The sequence below is a fragment of the Mytilus edulis genome, chromosome 4, assembly GCF_963676685.1.
Source record: "Mytilus edulis chromosome 4, xbMytEdul2.2, whole genome shotgun sequence".
Lineage (NCBI taxonomy): Eukaryota > Metazoa > Mollusca > Bivalvia > Mytilida > Mytilidae > Mytilus > Mytilus edulis.
In genome coordinates this window covers 63,038,429-63,059,603 of record NC_092347.1, presented here as the reverse complement: position 1 = coordinate 63,059,603, position 21,175 = coordinate 63,038,429, and the positions used below count along the sequence as shown (strand labels likewise).

At 33.8% G+C, this 21,175-nt stretch overlaps 2 protein-coding genes across 2 annotated transcripts; one reads left to right on the top strand and one right to left on the bottom strand.

Moving 5' to 3' along the window:
* Positions 1 to 3,636: 3,636 nt before the first annotated feature.
* LOC139520178 (nucleotide triphosphate diphosphatase NUDT15-like) lies at positions 3,637 to 9,498 on the bottom strand. Its single transcript, XM_071312652.1, has 3 exons — positions 9,274 to 9,498; positions 7,219 to 7,415; positions 3,637 to 4,054 (listed from the first exon to the last, which is right to left on the bottom strand). Exons 1-3 carry the CDS (start codon positions 9,429 to 9,431, stop codon positions 3,906 to 3,908), a joined length of 504 nt encoding a protein of 167 aa, XP_071168753.1. The 5' UTR covers positions 9,432 to 9,498; the 3' UTR covers positions 3,637 to 3,905.
* A 6,112-nt stretch (positions 9,499 to 15,610) lies between these two features.
* LOC139520176 (cholesterol 25-hydroxylase-like protein 1, member 2) lies at positions 15,611 to 20,400 on the top strand. Its single transcript, XM_071312650.1, has one exon. It carries the CDS (start codon positions 16,058 to 16,060, stop codon positions 16,985 to 16,987), a length of 930 nt encoding a protein of 309 aa, XP_071168751.1. The 5' UTR covers positions 15,611 to 16,057; the 3' UTR covers positions 16,988 to 20,400.
* The last annotated feature ends 775 nt before the right edge of the window (positions 20,401 to 21,175 follow it).

The following is a 21,175-nucleotide window of genomic DNA, read 5'->3' as shown; positions in this document are numbered from 1 at the left end:
ATTTAAAATTATACTCTGGCTGTTCTCCTTCCTCCGTTAACCTTTAAATTTATATATCTGGATTTAGTAGATTGACCACCCAGCTTTCCTGCATTAACGATATTACAGGTTATAATATTTCTCAACTGGTGTGTATATTAACAATAAATGTCTCTTTAATGCATATGGTGCAATAGACCTGAATATTTTACAATCAAAACCCTATTTCACAAATGCTGACAAAACAAAAAAGTACCACATGTAAATCCAAATCCAGAAAAGAAACTAGAGAAATGCATCAGGGGGATCCATTTAAAAATGATTTCCAAATTTTATAACAATAAATTTCAAAATTAAAAAGCGATACCAGTGCCGATATGCTGTAAACATGCAATCTGTTTTGACTTATCTCTCCTGTATCTGGGTTTTGCTTACACAGATCTGAAAACGATATGTTTTTTTCTCTTTTTTTTAAACACCTTTGGGGTTCAGAACTTCTGTTGGTGGTGTTGTAATGATTGTAATTTTCTTAACAGAAAGTAGACCAGATTGTCATCAGATCATTATAAGAGATTGTTCAATTCATTGTTGATTATAAGCACACATTGATAACATTACTATTACAGATATTTCTTAGGATCAATAAATTGATTGATGTTTCCTCTATGTTCAGTGGCAAATATATCATAGCTCCTGAGGACCACAAAAATAACAAGTCTTATTGAAGGCAAGGATTTGTATTATGCACTATGCAACTCCTTGATTTATAGGTTTTATTCCTATAAATATATGCTTTGATTTTTATGCAAATTTTATAAGACCGTAAAAAAAAAATTTGCGTTGTATACTGCTAACATGTTGTCGTCTGCATTGTCAGCGTTGTCTGCATCGTCGTCCAAAGACGCATGGTTTCTGGACAAAAACTTTAGTATAAGTAAATAGAAATTATTAAAATTTTAACACAATGATTACAACCACAAAAGGAAGGTTGATATGGATTTTTGGGGTTATGGTCTCAAAGGTTTAGGAATTAGGAGCCAAAAAAGGGGTCTAAATAAGCATATTTTATAGTTTCCAATCAATAACTTGTGTTAAAGTGTATATATCTCTCTGAAATTATACCACAAGTTTCCATACTACAAAGGGATGGTTATGGGGGTCATGGCTCAAATCATTTAGCAATTAGGGGCTACTCAATTAGAGTTTTTCTGCTTAAAGGACAATTTAACAATTTAAAAGCAGTGTAAGGGAGGTAATACAATTCCATTTTAAGAATACTGTTATATTTATGTTTAATTACCTCCCTTACACTGCTTGAAAATTTTATTTTTCTCATTTCAGATTTCAGAAATTAAAATGAAAATTTCTTCAAATAATTTTTTAATAGGGGATTAATATCCAGCAGCATAGTGTATTGCTCAATTTTTTTTAAAGGTTCATTAGACCACATTCATTCTGTGTCAGAAACCTATGCTGTGTCAACTATTTAATCACAATCCAAATTCAGAGATGTATCAAGCTTAAATTTTGTGTCCATACTTGCCCCAACTGTTCAGGGTACGACCTTTGCGGTCGTATTAAGCTGCGCCATGCGGAGCATCTGGTTTGGTATTCAGATTTATGCCATTTTCTGTGCATTATTTTCTATTTTTATATTTTAGCAAACCCATTAGCAGTAAGCTGTATTTTACATTTTTGTTCTTTATTTTTTCCTGTTAATCTCTTTTCTGTAAACCCCGTTCCGTCCTAACTGAGCTCGTTCAATAAGGGAGCTACCATTTGATTTTTATGGGGGGGGGGGCTAGGATGAAAAATTTTGTCCTGCATTTTTTTTTAGTTGTAATCTCTGTCCTGTCTTTTTATCTTTCACTCTATTCGGGTCCTGCTTTTTTTTTTTAGTTTATCCTGACTTTTTTTTACATAAATTGTCATCCTGACTTTTTTTTTTTGCAAGTGTCTCATCCTGCCTTTTTTTTTAACTCAAAACTCCTGTCCTGCCTATTTTTTTCAAATTTCATCTTAGCCCCCCCCCCCCCCCCCCCCCCCCCCCCCCCCCCCCCCCCATAAAAATCAAATGGTAGCTCCCTAAGTGTTCAAATAAAGTGAAAAGCTGAAATGTAAACTGCACTCGGAGGAAACAGTGTCTGTTGGATAGGGGTCAAACTTTTGCTTTGCAACGAACCCCTGAAAGAGTTGCTTGCACTGACCTTTAATTTCATACAACAGACATCAGATCACAAGTCCCTATTCTAGCCGGACATAGCTGATTAGTTGCAAATTTATATTATTCAGCACAGCAAAACTGACACATCTCTAAAGCAAACCTTTTTAGGCTGTCAGATCTTCGAGGAAGAGCTATTCTGATAACCTGTAGCCGCAGAATTGCTGTTTTATTCAACTGATCCTCACATAATAACCTAGCTGCGGAACCGTAACCCTTATGGTCCTTTTTTAATTTTTTTTATTTTGCGGACCATATGGTCCATATGGTCCGCAAATAGTCAAAAAATAACATAAGGACATAATATCTACGGTTCCGCAGCTAATAATAACCAATAGTGATGATCCCAGGTTAAAGAGAGACGAGAGATACTCAAGAGACATTCAAACTCATAAGTCTAAAATAAACTGACAACGTCATCGCAAAAAATAAAATAAAGACCAAAATACCAACATTGGTATACAAAACACAACATAAAAAACTAAAGACTGCAACACAAACCCCTAAGAAAATGAGGGTGATCTCAGGTTCTGCGACAGGTTAAGCAGATCCTGTTTTACGCGAGGCACCATACTCTTGTGTTGCTCATGCCGGTAAGTACAAACCGGTGATTGTACGAGGTAAAGCAGATCCTGCTCCACACGAGGCACCATACAGTTGTGTTGCTCATGCCGGTAAGTACAAACCCGGTGATTGTACCAATTCGATGGGTCACATTTCGGGGAAAGGAGGGCGGGATTGTGGTTACGACGATTGGAACATATACATAACAGTTAACCGTCACATTTTCGAAGGGATTATTTCCATAGAAACACTTGGTTTAATAGCTTCCTTGTGAGCAGCAATTCTCTTACCAAGGAAATCAGGCTGAGAAACGCAAGCCCTGGAATATCGTATCAACTGAGAGATATATACTACATATGATATGCAGATTTTCGGTTTACTGTAAACTGCAAAATGTGGAGCAACATGAGATCGATGTACTATTAATTGACTCCTTATAGAACTAGATTTCACTTAAACGCAAGTAAACCAAGGCTATATGATCCTATATGGGATCAAAGGCAGAAAAAAACAGATGGGTTTTAAGTTTTCTAAGTGGGAGACAAGAGTCCGTAGTGGTTGAAGAAGTAAGCTCTGGCCTCATGATGTTGAATCAGGTGTGCCAAGGTGTTGTGTCTTTTTCTGTCCTACATCAATATTGTGCCAGAGAGAATATGATATAGAATAAGATTGATTTCTGACGACATTATCACTTACCTCACTAGCAGCTGCAGATACCACATCACTGCAGCAGGACATGAATAAAAATTAGCAAACTAATAATGCGATTGTATGAGCAATATATGGCACCCTATAGACACATTATTGTTTCGTTTTGATATTATCTTGAACACTTTTATAGAAACTAGACAGACATGACAGAAAAAACTAAAATGATTTGTATTATTTTAATTTAAAGCTTAAACCCAACACAAACTATTTCATACTAGATTCAACTTTATTTTGTCTAACAATGCAAATCGATGTTTATTCAATTCTACATAACTATGGTTTTATGTATGTTTCTGATATAATAGTCTTTTTTTCGGTTTTCGTTACAATTGATTTTTTTTGTAAAGCGTGCGTTATTCCTTGTTGCCATGATAGGCCATGAAGCCTGACTTTTCATCATATTCCAGGTTTATATATGCACTTCTTAAGACTAAATGTCTTCATTTTTCATTTTCTGAGAATCACGCAATATAGTTCTTGGTGGATGGAAGGGATTGTAACCCTGAGTAATCACCATCTCAAGGGGTCGAAAGCATTTATTAGCAGGCACAAAATTGTCCCAGTTTAGCCATTGCCAACCTGAAATACATAAAAGGACTACCTAAACATGGCTGCAGAATTTTCAACTCTCATTTAATTAAAATCTGTAAAGCCTTAAACTTTCACTTTATACTGAAGTAAAATATCGAATGATAATTATAAACCGAAAGAATGAAATGTCGAAATTTGAAATGAAGACATCTAAAATGTTGATGTTCCAAAATAGAACATACATGTATCAAAACGCAACATTGATCATTTGAAATTTTAGAGTACTTAATTCCAACTAAGTGCATAGAATCTTTCCACAATCCCACCCATATACTTGCTATCGGTTATGAAGATACAATAGGTTCACAGTGTTCCTGATTGCCATTAAAACGGGTCCTACTAAAATGCGCCCGGGAGCGCCCGTGTGAAGAAAAAGCGCCCGGGGAAGAAAAAATAGCGCCCGGGGAAATATATAGATATTTCATTGGCATGAGACAACTTTGTGTTGATGAAATAAGTTATGCACAATATTTTTTTTTTATTTTAGAAAAGTAATTTTCAAATTCAGATAGTAGACGTGTGTAATAAAACAAGTATGAATGTTTCAATTTTAACAATAATATAATTTATAAATACTATTTCGAAAGACTGATAATAATGGATCACAGTTTATGCGGAAGATTTATAAAATGTAAGACATCTAAAGGCATGTTTTTCAAAAACGATATCAAAATGAAAAATGTAAAAAAAAACTTAAATTTAACAGATAAATATTAATTTAAACAAAATTAAAATTAAGAGTTACACATAATAGATCAGCAAATAAAGCAGTACTATACATGTACCGTAGTTAAAACAAGGGGGTAAAAAGCAGGAGTTTGGTTTAAATTTAAAAATAAGCATTCAAACCCTGATAAGCATAGCCATTGAAACAGTCTTAGTTTCATAAAAAAGATATAATAAATGTATATCCGCATCTGCATAAAAAAGTGTTCACCGTGCAGGGGCGGATCCAGCCCCCTCTGGATCCTCGCCTGTCGTGAAGTTGCGAAAATATTACACTTCAGGCATCATATCCACATTTATATAAAGGACAAAACAAGCAATGATTATTTATTTTTTTTAAGGAAAAAAATTATTGTTATAAAATATTATTATTTTATTCTCCCGGGCGCTTTTTCCTTTCCCCGGGCGCTTTTTCTTTTCCCGGGCGCTTTTTAGTAGGACCGATTAAAACGACTGTTTAAAAGTTTTGGTCACCGTGTACAGTAAATATATATTTGTCCGAGATTCCTTATTCCATTTCAAAACAATGGTTTTGCAATCGTGTTCAGCAAATTTTGATATGTGGAATCTACCTTAAGCAAAAAATTAACTTATAGGGGTTGATTTTTTTCTTTCGCAAAACGAGCGCGAACATATTTATTTAGTTTTTCAACACTATCAATCATTTTTTTCTTCTTCAAAATTTAACAGTATCATGACTATAAGGTATTTTTTTTGTATACAATTTATAATATGCGACAGTTTTAAAAGCCTTTTCCCTACCAATCTTAATCGTACCATCTTTTTTCTACAGACATGTTTATAAAATGTGCCATTCTTTATCACAGTTTCGTTATTTGGTGGTTAATTGTTTTTTGTTGATATTTTTGCTTCTTAACCAAATCAACACCTGAATTCGCATGAAGAGACTGCTGTCTACGAGTAGGCAAATATATAAGCTTAACAAAGCTCAGAATTTCATCACACCACTTAAGAATTGAGTCTGGAAGGTATCAGGGTACTCTCCTAAATGACAGAACTTGTACTCGTTGTAACTCCGGAGATGTGGAGGATGAATATCATTTTTTATTCCAATGTGTTAAATTTAATGATGACCGCAATCATCTATTTCAAGAGATAACTAAAAGTTGCCCCAACTTTTTAACTCTTAACGCAAGAGATAAACTGATATGGCTTATGAACACAGAAGATAAGTCTATTCTCACAGCTGCATGTAAATTTATTTCGAAAAATTGTTAATTATGTGGCTTTCTTGTCTGCTTCAGACACGAGGAGGACTGTGTAAATACCACAGCTCCTTGAGTACCGCCCCTTGGTGTCTGTTGCAGTAGGGAAACATACACTATTCTCAATACCTGTTTACTGCAGTATAAGTTATTTGCTGTGAATATAGATAAACTTTTTTCATTTGTGTTTGTTTTTCTGCATCAGATACGAGGAGGATTGTTAGAGCTTTTAAGATCACAATCCTAGAGCATCGTCCCTTGGTGTCTGTTGCAGCTAAACAATCATTTATTTTATATTTTATATTTATACATTTTCAGCAAAATATTATAAAATCAAGTGAGAAAAAAAAAAGTAAATAAATAAATGGGGTTTGCCACATCTCTGGAGTAGCAACTCTCAAATACTTTTTTATTTAACAAATAATACCTGTATGACTATTTCAATAGTTTATTTTACAATGTTACGTAAAATACTGTATGTTGTATCAATCATATATGTTATGTGTATATGCCCCCCTGGGGACCTAATTTGGAAAATAAAATTTATCTTATCTTATCTTATCTTATCTTATATATCCAGGGCAAATACGCTCATGATGATACGAGTGATCGACAGCGTCACTTTTGGTGTATTGCTATTTTAACTTAGGCCAAAAAAAAAATATACATATGTTCCGCTAACCCTACCTACCCTAATTTTTATTGTCTACCCTAACACGTTTTATTCCATTTTTAACCAAGCACTGAATTAAAGTAAGACAGATTCCCTAGTAGTAACTAGCTTTAAAATGTTTGTAAAATAAGATGATATTGCCTACCTACCTATACCCTATATTTTCCCAACACGTTAGTTGTAAGGGAGCTACCATTTGATTTTTAGGGGGGGTGGGGGGGCTAGGATGAAATTTGAAAAAATAGGCAGGACAGGAGTTTTGAGAAGAAAAAAAAGGCAGGATGAGACACTTGCAAAAAAAAAAGTCAGGATGACAATTTATGTAAAAAAAGTCAGGATAAACTAAAAAAAAAAAGCAGGACCGAATAAAGTGAAAAATAAAAAGGCAGGACAGAGATTACAACTAAAAAAAAATGCAGGACAAAATTTTTCATCCTAGCCCCCCCCCCCCCCCCCCCCCCCCCCTAAAAGTCAAATGGTAGCTCCCTAAGACATACATGTATTATTTTTGTTTTGGGCCTAAGTACCTTCACATTTGTCAGGTTCCAGATTCACAGGCTCTGATTGGACAGTTGTGTCTACCTCTCCGTGTACAAACAATGTTACATAATGGTAGTTTTCTTTTTCTACGATTCCATTCACTACTGTAGCAAACCGAGTATTCTTCAGCCGTAATCCAGTTTCTTCCATAGTTTCTCTATAACCACAATCTTCCCATTCTTCTCTGCAATTTATTATAACAGTGCAAAGTAGAGCTGTCTGCATAGCGGGATTAATACGCCCGTACATGCATTTTAGTTGTTGCTGTGAAAATCAGTATTGAGACAGTGACATTTTGAGATTTTTGGCTTTCGATCAAGTTAAAAATTGATGAACTATATGGGGTTCAAAGGTCGTGAAGACATGAAAGAACAATGACCTATTTTTACTAACAATTCACCTTCACACAATGCATCATGTACACTTAATTTGGTAAAGTAAACCTTAATTAGTTCTAGAGAGAACAATTATACCCCTACGATAGGGGTCAAGGGTCAATATCATTTTATTTTGGTATCTGACACCGTGATCTGATCCAATGATTCTTCTGTATACACAGTTTTGTCAATCTAAGTACTACGGTACAAAAGGTATATGCGCCGTACACAAATCAGACAATGTTTAAAATTGCATCAATGGGAACAAAACCAAATTCGGTATGATGCCTCTGCATACAGAGTTTTGTCAATCTAATGGCAAGAATAATGCTTCGGCACAAAAGTTATGCACTGAACACAGATCCGACAATATTGTGCTATCAAAGCGGCCAAAGGTCAAGGTCAGAGTGCCTTAACTTTGATATTTGAAACCCCTATATCTATTGATGTTATAAAACTTCAGTTATACACAATGCTTATTACCAGCAAACACAGATCAAGTTTGAATTTTGGTAGATCACTTTAACCGTTGTAGAGTTATGCCCCTTATAAATGGAAAAATTGCTATTTTTTTTAGTTTCCGTTCTGTAACTTAAGTTTGCCTCAACCAAATGTTAGGAAACTTATACACAATGCTTATTACCACAAAATACAGATCAAGTTAGAATTTTGGTGGATCACTTTAATCATTCAAGAGTTATGCCCCTATGCAAATGGAAAACAAAGCAAAAATTTTAGTTTCCGTGGTCTAACTTAATTAAGTGAATTGAATGTTATGAAACTTATACACAATGCTTTTCACCACAAAATACAGATCAAGTTGGTCATTATCACTTTAAGATTATCGAGTGATGTCCTTTATAAATAAAAAAAAATTAGTTCAAGTTCCGTTCTGTAACTTTAGTTTGCCCCATCCAAACAATATGAGACCTATACACAATATTCTTATTACCACAAAACCCTGATCAAGTACAAATTTGGATAGCATCACCGTCAGTTTTTATCGTTTTTGAGTTATGTCCCTTTATAATGTTGTATGGCAAGCGGGGGCATCATCTGTTTCCATGGGGACACATTCTCCATTTATTTTTTGGGTAGTTTAAACATTATTTATTGTTCAAAATGACAAATGGATTAGACACAAGTTTTACAACTTAGTAACGTCTTCTCCTCTCATTTTTGATTTTTTTTTTCGATCGAGTTTCTGAATATAATGCAGAGGCGGATCCAGCCATTTTAAAAAGGGGGGTTCCTAACCCAGGACAAAGGGGGGGGGGGTCTAATTACATGTCCCCATTCAAATGCATTGATCGTCCAAAACGTCCCCTCTGGATCCGCGCCTGTAATTAATATTTTGACACCACACCATAATTCGATCCTGAATGTTTTGGTTTTCCGTCAGCAAGTTATTGGATTGAGAAAAGTTATTATCTATTTTACAACTCAAGATAGTCATCCGTGGTTATATTTATTTTTAAAATCAGTCAAGTATATATGCATATGATCTGTTGTATTTTGGTATATACACTGGCTTTTCCGGAGCTCTGATAGACTTTGTGCAAGTACAGAAATCTTCCTTTTATTCCCATACAAGACGGGAGACTTCATTATGTGAATGCCTACCAGTCTGGATCCCTGTCTAAAGCAATAAATTTATATATTTACCCAAATTCTAAATGACCACCAGGCAATGCATACTTCCCGCTACCACTTGAGCCTTTTCTTATTCCTACTAAAACACAGTTTGGATGATCTTCACTTGTTACAAATACACCAACACCAACTTTAGGTCTTTCACGTGGTGGCTCGGCCTGCTTTGACATAGTGGGAGATTGTCTTTTGCCTCTATTGAAACTGGTTTCAGTTTCTTGGGTAAATAAACCGCTTAACTGGTTCCTCACTAGTTGGACACCGAAACTGGAAATACATTTGTTTCTTGAAAACTTGGGCCTGTTTTCTACAAATCTATAGATACAATACCATTAGATCTATTATATCATCCAAGTACTTACCTCAATATATTAAACATATTCATTCAAGTAATACTATATTCAACTGGAAATTGTGTTGCAGTGGGAAAAGTCAGATTTATTAATCCTTCCACTTCTTTGGAGGTTTGGGAGGTGCCTTTCCCGGTGTGGAAAGAGCATCCGAAATACACATGGTTAAAACTACTGGTTTATATATACCAGGTTTGTACATCTGCTCATAATATCATAACCAAATTATATATTTTACATTCATGTATAACACCATGTGAGCCGGTCTGTCTCCCACCTTGCCATGCAGCTTTTTGGTGGGTTTTGCTATACATTGCCAATTTATTTTATGATCTTTTTGTTTAGTGTTGAGTAAGAAGGGAATTGACCTATAATGGTTTATTTTTTTTTAAATTGTTATTTGAGAGTTGTCTTATTGGCACTCACACCAAATCTTCATATATCTAATAACTATATTTATATATGTGTTGTTCATGATGTTCAAACTGCCTTTTCTTCTCTATGTGTGTATACTAAAATATTGTTGTATCTTTTTTTAAATGTCTTATATTGTACTATGCTCCAAGGCTTTTTTTAATGGTAATAAAACATCGTCTTCTTCATGGCCACTTCCATTGGAATAAAAATATCTTATCTTATCTTTAATATGTATCAGTAATCTGTAACTATGCATATTGTTTATGAGAGTAAAGATCATTCATAACCCTATAAACTAATTAAACTAATTATAATCCATGATTAATTTATTTTAAATGACAACGGACAAATTACTGTGGAATCAAACCATTTTCATTTGTGTTTTTTTCCTTTATTCAACATTTGTATGCATATATATATTACATATTACACAAACATATCACAAGACAATGTTTTAAAGTGTATGACATACATGTATATCATCAACACAATAATCAAACATTGAATAAATGCTATGACACCTTCAGTCTCTTGCATCTGAATATTGTTCTTTTAAAATTGTTTCTCAAAAACATTTCTCATACACCTTGCACCTCACAAATATTAATATTCATACAGGTTATTATATAATGTTTTACCGTATTTTCATTTCAATGTAATTTCACTTAAAAATACAAACTTTTAACTATATTAATTCCTTTTCTGTAAATACTTGACTCTGGTTAACACAACAAGACGTTCAAAGCTACAAAAAAAAAAATAGTTTATTATTATCAATTTCGAAAAGTAAATTTAAAACGGTAGAGCGTAATTTTAATAGTTGTAAGCTCTGAAAACTTAAGTCATGGGCAAAGGGAGGTAAATCAAATTTGCAGTAAAAGGTGCCGTATCACCAGCTGAGGGTTCTATATTAGCAGGTGCTTTATCAGCAGGTGAAATATACTGTTTAGATTTATATTCACATACCCTGACTGGGTCTTGAGAAACAAAAGTTTCAAGTTTCAAACTTACTCATGTGGTTTGAACAGTTTAATAAATAGCATTCCATTATCAGAACTTTTGGTTGGTTTATTCCTGGAATGCCGAAACCCTTTTTTCTGCAAACATATTAATTCATTCAAAACCCGAAATCCTAAACTTAAACTATTTTAATTCCTAGACAATTTGCCCTTTTATATATGACTGAGAAAATAGTCAAGTGAGAAAATATGCGATACTTAACAGTGGCGGATCCAGAAATTTTCATAATTGATTGACTCCCGTTATGCTCCATTGATTTCTTATACAACCAACCAAAATAATTTTCCCTCAAAAAGGGAGGGGGGCATCCAAAAAACAGCCTCTGCTTTTTGAAATTGGATGAAAGATTTGCGTGGGAAATTATGCTGTTGAGAGTTTGTATTGACTTTTATTTTTTTTCTGTGATTTTATTGGTGACTTCAGACAAACTATAGATCTATAATTAAACTTATCTGCACACTAGACAAGAGGGTGGCAAAGTGGTACCCTGATACATCTGATTATATTACTATATGCTCTTTTGTATATTTATAATCAGACGTAAATAATTATTCCAATTAGTTTGTATTGGGTACTATGTGCTATTGGACATGTCCTTTAGCATTGTCCTTTGGTGCATCATGCAAGTTGGATCACCAAACGAGTTATTTTGCATCAGACATACACGACGATGACTTGTCAGTTGTATGTACATCTATTATATTTATTAAATAAATTACTATCGTCCATCCCCATGCAAATGCAATGTGCCTCCATCGCCCACCTTGCCATACTGCAGCGTCTCTTGATGCCCGGTCAGTCTGCAATTAAGTTACACATGCCACTGAATTCCCAAATTATCTAGGTCATATTTTGTAAACTGTTTGATTTTATTGAGTTTTTTTCTAAGATAATCTCTAATGTTGTGCTAATGCGCCTTGTAATCCCATTTAATAGAAAGAGAATCATCGTCTATTCTAAATTATGCAAATGATATGCAGAATGCATAATGCTGTTATTCCCTCCACGGGGTGTTGTCGTTTACATAGAGGATCTATTGGAACATGGGCTCTCTTCCTTTTTATCATGTTCATAAAAAAATAACGAGAAAAATTTCAATCCCGATTAAAAATTGACAATGTAAACGAATTAGAGTCTATAAAAATCTCCAAGATTGCGTCAAACGCACGCATAGCTAATATATGTAGTAGCTTGGACAAACTATATTGAATGGTCTAAGTAGTTCAACTACTGTATCATTAGCTTGTCAACACTGAGATTATGAGTTCGAATTCCGCACATGACAGGTGCGCTCAAGTCCAATATTAGGGAGCCACCATTTGATTTTTATGGGAGAAAAGGGGGGGGGGGGGCTAGGATGAAACATTTTGTCCTGCATTTTTTATAGCTGTAATCTCTGTCTTGCCTTTTTATTTTTCAATCTGTTCGGTCCTGCCTTTTTTTTTGCAAGTGTCTCATCCTGCCTTTTTTTTACTCAAAACTCCTGTCCTGCCTATATTTTTCAAATTTCATCCTAGCCCCCCCCCCCCCCCCCCCCCCCCCCATAAAAATCAAATGGTAGCTCCCTTACTTGACTCGACTTGTCAGTTTTTCTGCCGAAGGTCGTTTGTTCTCTCAGAGCACTCCGGCTTCCTCCACCAATAAAAACTGACCGCCACGAAATAGTACAATAGTGGCGAAAGTGCAGTTTAACACTAATCAATCAATCATATATATTGACATCATATAGATACCAGATAGTATAAGAAGAAGAAGAAGAAATTCTTTATTTCCATAAAATGGGCTCACAAGGAGCATGATAATAATATCATTACAATATTATTATTTTACAAATATGATAAACAATACAGTATACATAGTCACAAACACAAATAAGAGACAACAGTCTTCATGTATTATTATTATATATATGTATATATACATATAGGAGTATACATAAAACCTTCGTCTCAGGCACACCTCTAGAAAGTAACAAAAAGGAACACTGTGAGTAGGCCGAATATATCTAGCCGAACTGCAGGAGGCACCAAGGGACGGTGCTATATGGCATGGTGGGTGCATATTAAACTGTATCAGGACACTAATGATATGGTAAAATATTGTAAGAAGTTGCACATAACTGGTATGTCATCCTCGTGCCTGGTGCAGAGGAGTCACTACTTTTTAAAGTGACACAACTGCAAGAGGCACCAAGGGACAATGCTAATTGACATTCCAAAGTGCACATATTACGAAAAGGATAAAATATTAGCAGTTTGATAAAAAAAAATATCACAAACAGAAAGGTAATAGAACTTATACGATGTGTCCTATACCCCACCATGCCAACCTCGTGCCTAGTGCAGAAAGCCTGATTTAAATATTTATCTTTCAAGTTATATTTTGTCTTCATCAACTAACTCACAGACAGATATTAAGATATCAAGATTCTCTACATTTAATAAGAAGCCATATCAGTTTTTGGCTAGGAATCAAATACATAAAGTTAGGGCATAGTGAGCTAATAGTGGAATTTAAACAATTTCTCTAATCTTGAGATGAGAGAATAAAAATGTTTTTCATCATTAACTTCATTTGAGGTGCACCTGAGACATATCCTGTCTTGTCTGAGAGTACCCTGATAGCGACCTTGTTCAATTCTTAGTCTGTGAGAAGAAATACGCAGTATATATTTATATTATGTAAAATGACAGATCTTAAATAGTCTACATACTATTTATTCATTATACAGTTCAAGAATCGGGGCGATTTAGATTGAAGATTGGATTGAGTTATACTTATTCATTATACAGGTCAAGAGTCGGGGCGATTTAGATTGATGGTTGGATTGAGTTATACTTATTCATTATACAGGTCAAGAGTCGGGGCGATTTAGATTGATGGTTGGATTGAGTTATACATACTATTTATTCATTATACAGGTCAAGAGTCGGGGCGATTTAGATTGATGGTTGGATTGAGTTATACATACTATTTATTCATTATATAGTTCAAGAATCGGGGCGATTTAGATTGATGGTTGGATTGAGTTATACATACTATTTATTCATTATACAGTTCAAGAATCGGGGCGATTTAGATTGATGGTTGGATTGAGTTATACTTATTCCTTATACAGGTCAAGAGTCGGGGCGATTTAGATTGATGGTTGGATTGAGTTATACATACTATTTATTCATTATACAGTTCAAGAGTCGGGGCGATTTAGATCGATGGTTGGATTGAGTTATACTTATTCCTTATACAGGTCAAGAGTCGGGGCGATTTAGATTGATGGTTGGATTGAGTAATACTTATTCATTATACAGGTCAAGAGTCGGGGCGATTTAGATTGATGGTTGGATTGAGTTATACATACTATTTATTCATTATACAGTTCAAGAGTCGGGGCGATTTAGATTGATGGTTGGATTGAGTAATACTTATTCATTATACAGGTCAAGAGTCGGGGCGATTTACATTGATGGTTGGATTGAGTTATACATACTATTTATTCATTATACAGTTCAAGAGTCGGGGCGATTTAGATTGATGGTTGGATTGAGTTATACTTATTCCTTATACAGGTCAAGAGTCGGGGCCGATTTAGATTGATGGTTGGATTGAGTTATACATACTATTTATTTATTATACAGGTCAAGAGTCGGGGCGATTTAGATTGATGGTTGGATTGAGTTATACATACTATTTATTCATTATACAGTTCAAGAGTCGGGGCGATTTAGATTGATGGTTGGATTGAGTTATACATACTATTTATTCATTATACAGGTCAAGAGTCGGGGCGATTTAGATTGATGGTTGGATTGAGTTATACATACTATTTATTCATTATACAGTTCAAAAATCGGGGCGATTTAGATTGATGGTTGGATTGAGTTAGTGTCCAGTGACAAACAATTAATTTATGTGTACTTAGAACAAGAACAAATTGATAATGAAAACAATAGGTAGAATTTTTAAAATATGTTTACTCGGGTTTATAGCGGGATCTGAACTACCATATGGAAATAAGTTATGCTGAATAAGGCAAACTTTGTATTGTAACAGGTTACCTAGGGACCCCCTGAAAGTGTTGCAATGCATTTTTTTAAAGTGCAGAGAACTTGACTGAGTCTGCCGCGGTATTAATACTTTCTTTACAACAAATAGACGCCCGATTTAATTACTGCCAGGCTCGACCCAGAAGTGCAAGGATGTCCATAGGTGACACTTTAATAAAATATTGTATTATTATTATTGTATGCCCAATTCAACCCTTGAGATTGTGCGATATATAGAGCGCATATAGATCTCTAGATGTCTTTTGAGTTGTTTGTAATTTTTAATTAAGCGTTTATGACAGATCCTGAGCTACGATCAGCTACTCTTCAAAATCGTAATCTTTTGAAAATTCATAATAATAATCTTTAGCATATACCAAATAACAGCTTGTGACGAAAAAAATACAAAATACATAAATATATATAATAGTAAAATAAAACACTGGTCGACACATGCATCTGTCACAAAATCGTTTGGTCAAGGTATTTATAAACAATTATAAACTGGTATATTCTCATGTGTCAATTTACGTACGTGTGTACGAAACATCGTAAAAAATCAGACATAGTATTTGTCTATTGTTTATAATTACCTCGACCAAAAGATTTGACACAGTCATTATATTATTGTTAAAGAAATTTATGAACCGTTTGTAATTAATTGAGAAGTAATAATGTCTTGTAGTATTTGTTACTTTGTAAAGTAATTTCCTTTTAAAAATCTTAGTATCCTCAAGTGATAATTGATATCTTCATCATTCAATCGATATTTTCCTGTGTGTGTGCCTCAAGCTGAATAAGCGTGTTGTTGATATGATAACACATTTATAATATAATCCTTCGTTTTGTATAAACGGACTATATTTACAATGTTGCTTTGATAGGATTAGGAGCCAAGACCGGGAAAGAGGGACGTAACATTCTGTGTTTCGCTTTTCGTATTTTATTAATTTTTGCTTATACACAAGTATGACTGAAGGAATTTTAGAATTTGGAAGAGCATTATATATAAACACATCTGACGTATTAACCGGTGTTGTGAGAAATAATGCATTATCCAGCGGACGATCTCTTCTACAAGTTATATGGGATTTTAGACTCGGCAGGGAGGATCTCGTTAGTTCCCCTCTTTTCCCGGTTTTTCTATCTGTAGCATTTTACTTTTCGCTATGTACACCATTTATGATTGCGGATATATATGGAAAAAAATGGAAATGGATTCAAAAATACAAAATTCAAACTGACAAAGAAGTAACACTCGATCAGGTATTTGATACATTACAGCTAACATTTTGGAATCATGTGCTTTTTATCCTCCCTGCCGCAGTCGGACAAATGATATGGACACCGCCTACACCACTTCCAGAATTGGCACCAAGCTGGTTTGAATTTGTTTGGCAACAGATTGCCAGTTTAATAGTATTCGACTTCCAATACTTTGTTTGGCACTGGACCCACCACAAGGTGAGATTTCTCTACAAGCATATCCATTCTGTACATCACAGGTACCACAGTCCATTTGTCTGGGTCACACAGTATCTCCACCCATGGGAACTGGTCACCGTTGGGTTCCTGACCACTACAAATACGTGGTTTTTCAAATGCCATCCCATGACAACATGGTCGTACATGCTGCTGAGCATCGTCGTGAGTGTGGAAGCTCATATTGGTTTTGATCTTCCTTTCAGTCTCAATAACATCCTTCCATTTGGGATGATTGGTGGAGCACCTAAACACGACATGCATCATCTGAAGCCGCTTACCAACTTCTCTCCGTTCTTTAATCACTGGGACAAAACATTTGATTCATTTTGTCCACCCATGAAGGCAGGAGGAGTCAGACCAAAAAATCTACTCGAATACGAGCGTCGAACAAAAGAAATTAAGAAAGTCTGCTGATGACAAAACAGAAGATTTGTTAGGTTTTTTTTTTTTGTTATTTTTTTTTTTTTTGAAAGGGCGTACTTTTTTTTTTATCTTTTTAAAACTATTTTTACTTATGTAATCGCAAGATGTTTTCTGTGTTAGGTTGATGTGTGATTTATGTTTGTTGTCAAATATTTTCCTGTTTTAGGAGTTAATTTAGGTCAAACTGTGTATAGACTATAGTAAACATAATTATTCACTTTTTAAATATTATCTTTGTATAAACAAGGAAATTAAGTGGATGGTCAATTTTTAATCGCCTTATGTTTAAATCAATAATTAGGCCAAACAATGTGACATAAAACTATCTGGGATATAATGCAATTTACAACTTATTCATTTTTCAAAATATTTATTGTGAGCAGTAACTGTACGTCGAATATTGCATTTCTTTCTAATATCATGAATAGTAATAATAAACCTAAGCTCACATTTGAAAAATAATTTAATAACGTGTCTACTATTCTTAAATGTCCGTTTGAATATTTCAACTAACACATATTTTGCGCATTAATCAGTAAATTTTTACATATGAATAGACGTTTCTATATAAATTCAGGTATGTATTAGAATATTAAAGCCACAAGGTACGTTTACCACATGTTATTTATTTCCCAAATGTCAATATAAAGAGGTTACATGTTTAAATTAAATGAATACATTATGTGTACTTTAGAATTGAAATGTGAACTACGTCCCCTTCTGTAGAATTCTTTTGTAGCTATGACATAAAGTCTTTATTAATTAATTGAAAGTAAGTCTGACCTGATTTAAACCTATAAAATTCAGTATTTGTATATTATTTCAATATTTGTCTGTACACGTGCAGTATTTGTTCACATAAATGCAACTCTGTATTAAACAGGTGCGCGCGTCATATTTAGTTTCAAGTGTAAAAAAACAATAACTGTTTTCAAGTAGATTTGCCATTCATGACCGTATTCCCCCCCCCCCCTCCAATACGTGTTGATTTTATTATTTTTATTTATCTATGTGATACAAATATTGTTTTATAGTAATTTATTAGTAACTGTTGATTTCTCTTATTTTGTCACATAGCTTTTCATAATTTCTACGGTCAACATTTGACAATAAAGGTTTCACTTATTATTATAAATTATATGTTTGTTATTCATGTTATATAATGATATTCTCAGTTCTTTGTTTGTGAATTTATATTTAATTTATAATTATTGTGAATCTGGTCCAGTTTCTTATTTGTGCTTAAGTATGATTTTTTTCATGAAGTTTTTATCATTTATATAGAAGTATTATCATTCGCAATGGCAAATGGTGCAGTTTTTTTGCAGTTTAATATAAAAAGATTTTATGGAAATTCCTCAATTCAGCATTTTTTTTTTTAATCTTTATGATGAATATGAAACTATAACAATGGAAATTTTCTAAATAGTTTAATCATAACACACACTGAGAAAGTGAAACTGCGTACTGGTTATTTCAGTATATAAACAGTTTTCGACTCTGAAAATAACATCGAATGATTATTACTTCTATGTTCATTGAATATTTTGGCTTTCGATACCTTAGGAAGACCAAGGAGGTAATATTAGATATAACCTCCTTGGGAAGACCAATTTATTCTTAAAAAAAACTGAGCAAAAAGATCGGCTTGGCACTTAACTCCTGGCTACTTTATATGACGTTTCTTTTATCGAAAACTGATAAAGTAGTCTTAGGTTCTCAGGAATGTTTGTATATTATCATTCTGTATTATGTAATTTACACTTCAGATGACGTTTCCAAGTGGAAACTGATGGAAGTACTATTTAACTTTGTTTTTATTATGGATTATATGAACTTTATAATATTTTTGATGTATAAAGTTAAACAATACTTCAAATGGCGTTTCCTGTCGGAAACTGATGAAGTATTTCATTTTGTTACAGGAAACATTTTAAGACGTTACCGTTTGTAAAAACTTTAAGGGCTAAATACGTGGGATTATCCTAGTAGGGTTTACCAAACAGTAATTTGATTTAATTATCTTTTTATTTTATTTACCCCCCCCCCCCCCCCTGGTTATTCACAATTTTGGTATGTGGTAAGTTCTGTTGCACAACTTAATATAAGATATACATAGTAAACAACATTTGGCATCGCAAGGGCATTATTTGTCGATCAAATCCAACTAAAATTTAAACCTACGTGCCAATGCGTGGTATACATGAAGAACAGTAACCAAGGGGCAATCATAAATAATGAAATGAAGACGAGAAAAAATATAATGGCAACAAATAAAAGGCACCTTAAGGCTTAATGTATGACAAACTGGTCTTTCTTCAAAACATTACACGTCAATAAATATTAGGCATCACGGACCTTGCGTGAGCGTATAGCTCCAGAGACTAGACAAAAGAATATTCTCAAGGGTTAGAACATACATAGATTATGTATAATTGTAATGAAGTATGACCACTATTTCTTCCTTCATTTTCACTCTAATAAGCAATAAAAGATCATTTAACTTAATTTTTAAAACTTTAAAACATATCTGATTTGGACCCAATTTGAACTTATATCTAAATACCCTAAATTTGAATTTCCCCCCGCAGTCTGTGAATTTATAACGCAGTCATTTGCATAGCGAAAATAGGTCTACATCGGTCACCGTTTATTCTTATATGTTGTTTGTAATAATTTATGTTTATGTTGTACACATGTTAGCTTTTTTTATTGGCTGACCCAAATGTTCTTATTGTATATGTATTTTACATTAATTGTGCCATTATAACATTTTTATTTTTATTTTCTCACTAGACCCCTGGAATCCGAGTATACTTCATAAAAAGCATTTTCCAATGACGATTCCAGGGAAACTATCATATGTATTGCTGGAATCTGAGCAGAGCGTTTCATTTAAAGCGTTCTGTCATGACGATTCCAGGGAAAAAATGCCATACATGTCCAAAAACTATAACACATTTTGTCATGACGTTTTACTGTTTTTTAATGTGAACTGAGCAAAGTGTATGTAGCCTATTTTTGTATTTCCATTGTGTTTAATATAAATATATATGAGCACTTTACACTTATATGATACATATTTCTCACTTTATATTTGATGGATATAGACTGAGTATATCAACAACGCAAAATTTCTATGATTCAACTGTTATATTCATACCCAATAATAGCACCACATTAAGAAGACTGAACTTTGATAGAATATTTACAATTAATGAAAAGATGTGTGGTATTTTGTTAAAAATATCATGTTTTTATCATACTGATCATATTATGAAACTAAGTTAGACGTATTGATGTAGTTTGCTTAATTTCACAAGTTTCAAGTTGAAACATCTACAATCGATGTGATTTAACTGTTGAGGAGAAATTTTAACTGATATAAATAAATATGTGATAAATCTACAGTTATTCGTATCTTACACCTACACTGCAAGTGCCGCATTTTAGCCTTTACCATTACTGTCGCCCGTCGTTCGTCGTAAACTAAAAAAAACCAACAAAACCGCTATATATAGGGCTATTGAAACAGAATTCGCTTGCACCAGCCTTAGTTTTTAAATGAATTCAGATGTGAAAAGAGGAATCTTTTAAAGGGGTATATGAGTGGACATCGAATATGGGCATGATCCCCTTTCCCCGAATGTGACCTACCGAATTAGACTTATAACCAGTTTTGTACTAAAACTAGCAACCCGATGTGTGCCACATGTTGAGTAGGATCTGCTTACCCTACCGGAGTACTTGAGATCACCCTCAGTTTTTGGTGGGTTCGTGTTGCTCAGTCTTTATTTTAATTTCATATGTTGTGTTTGTGTACTGTTTGTCAGATCGGAGTTTGAATGTTCCTTTGGTATATATCGCCTCTCTTTTTCCATGCATGTGAGAGATACATCTTCTTCTACAATGATAAACTGTTGCTTGTTCGAGAAATTATTCTCTTTATTTGCTGACTTTAATCCATGACATATTATTTCTGCAACTGACAATAATTAAGAATTTTTTAGCTTGATTTTAATATTCTTCAAAAGTATAATCCTAATAGACATTTGCGCAAACTAGAATTACACTTTAGACTTACGATAACAGATGACAAAAACAAGGGGTCGTCTCAATTACAAAAACAACAATACATATACAACTAGCAAATGGTGTCTTCTATATATATAAAAAAAA

Bases quoted from the DNA above. Each gene is read 5' to 3' on its own strand.
- LOC139520178 (XM_071312652.1), bottom strand. From the start codon at position 9,431: ATGTCAAAGCAGGCCGAGCCACCACGTGAAAGACCTAAAGTTGGTGTT. The intron at 7,416-9,273 runs GTAAATATATAA...AATAAATTGCAG, and splicing joins GGTGGTCATTTAGAATTTGG to AGAAGAATGGGAAGATTGTG. The intron at 4,055-7,218 runs GTACTTAGGCCC...TATGTATTTCAG, and splicing joins GGAACCTGACAAATGTGAAG to GTTGGCAATGGCTAAACTGG.
- LOC139520176 (XM_071312650.1), top strand. From the start codon at position 16,058: ATGACTGAAGGAATTTTAGAATTTGGAAGAGCATTATATATAAACACA.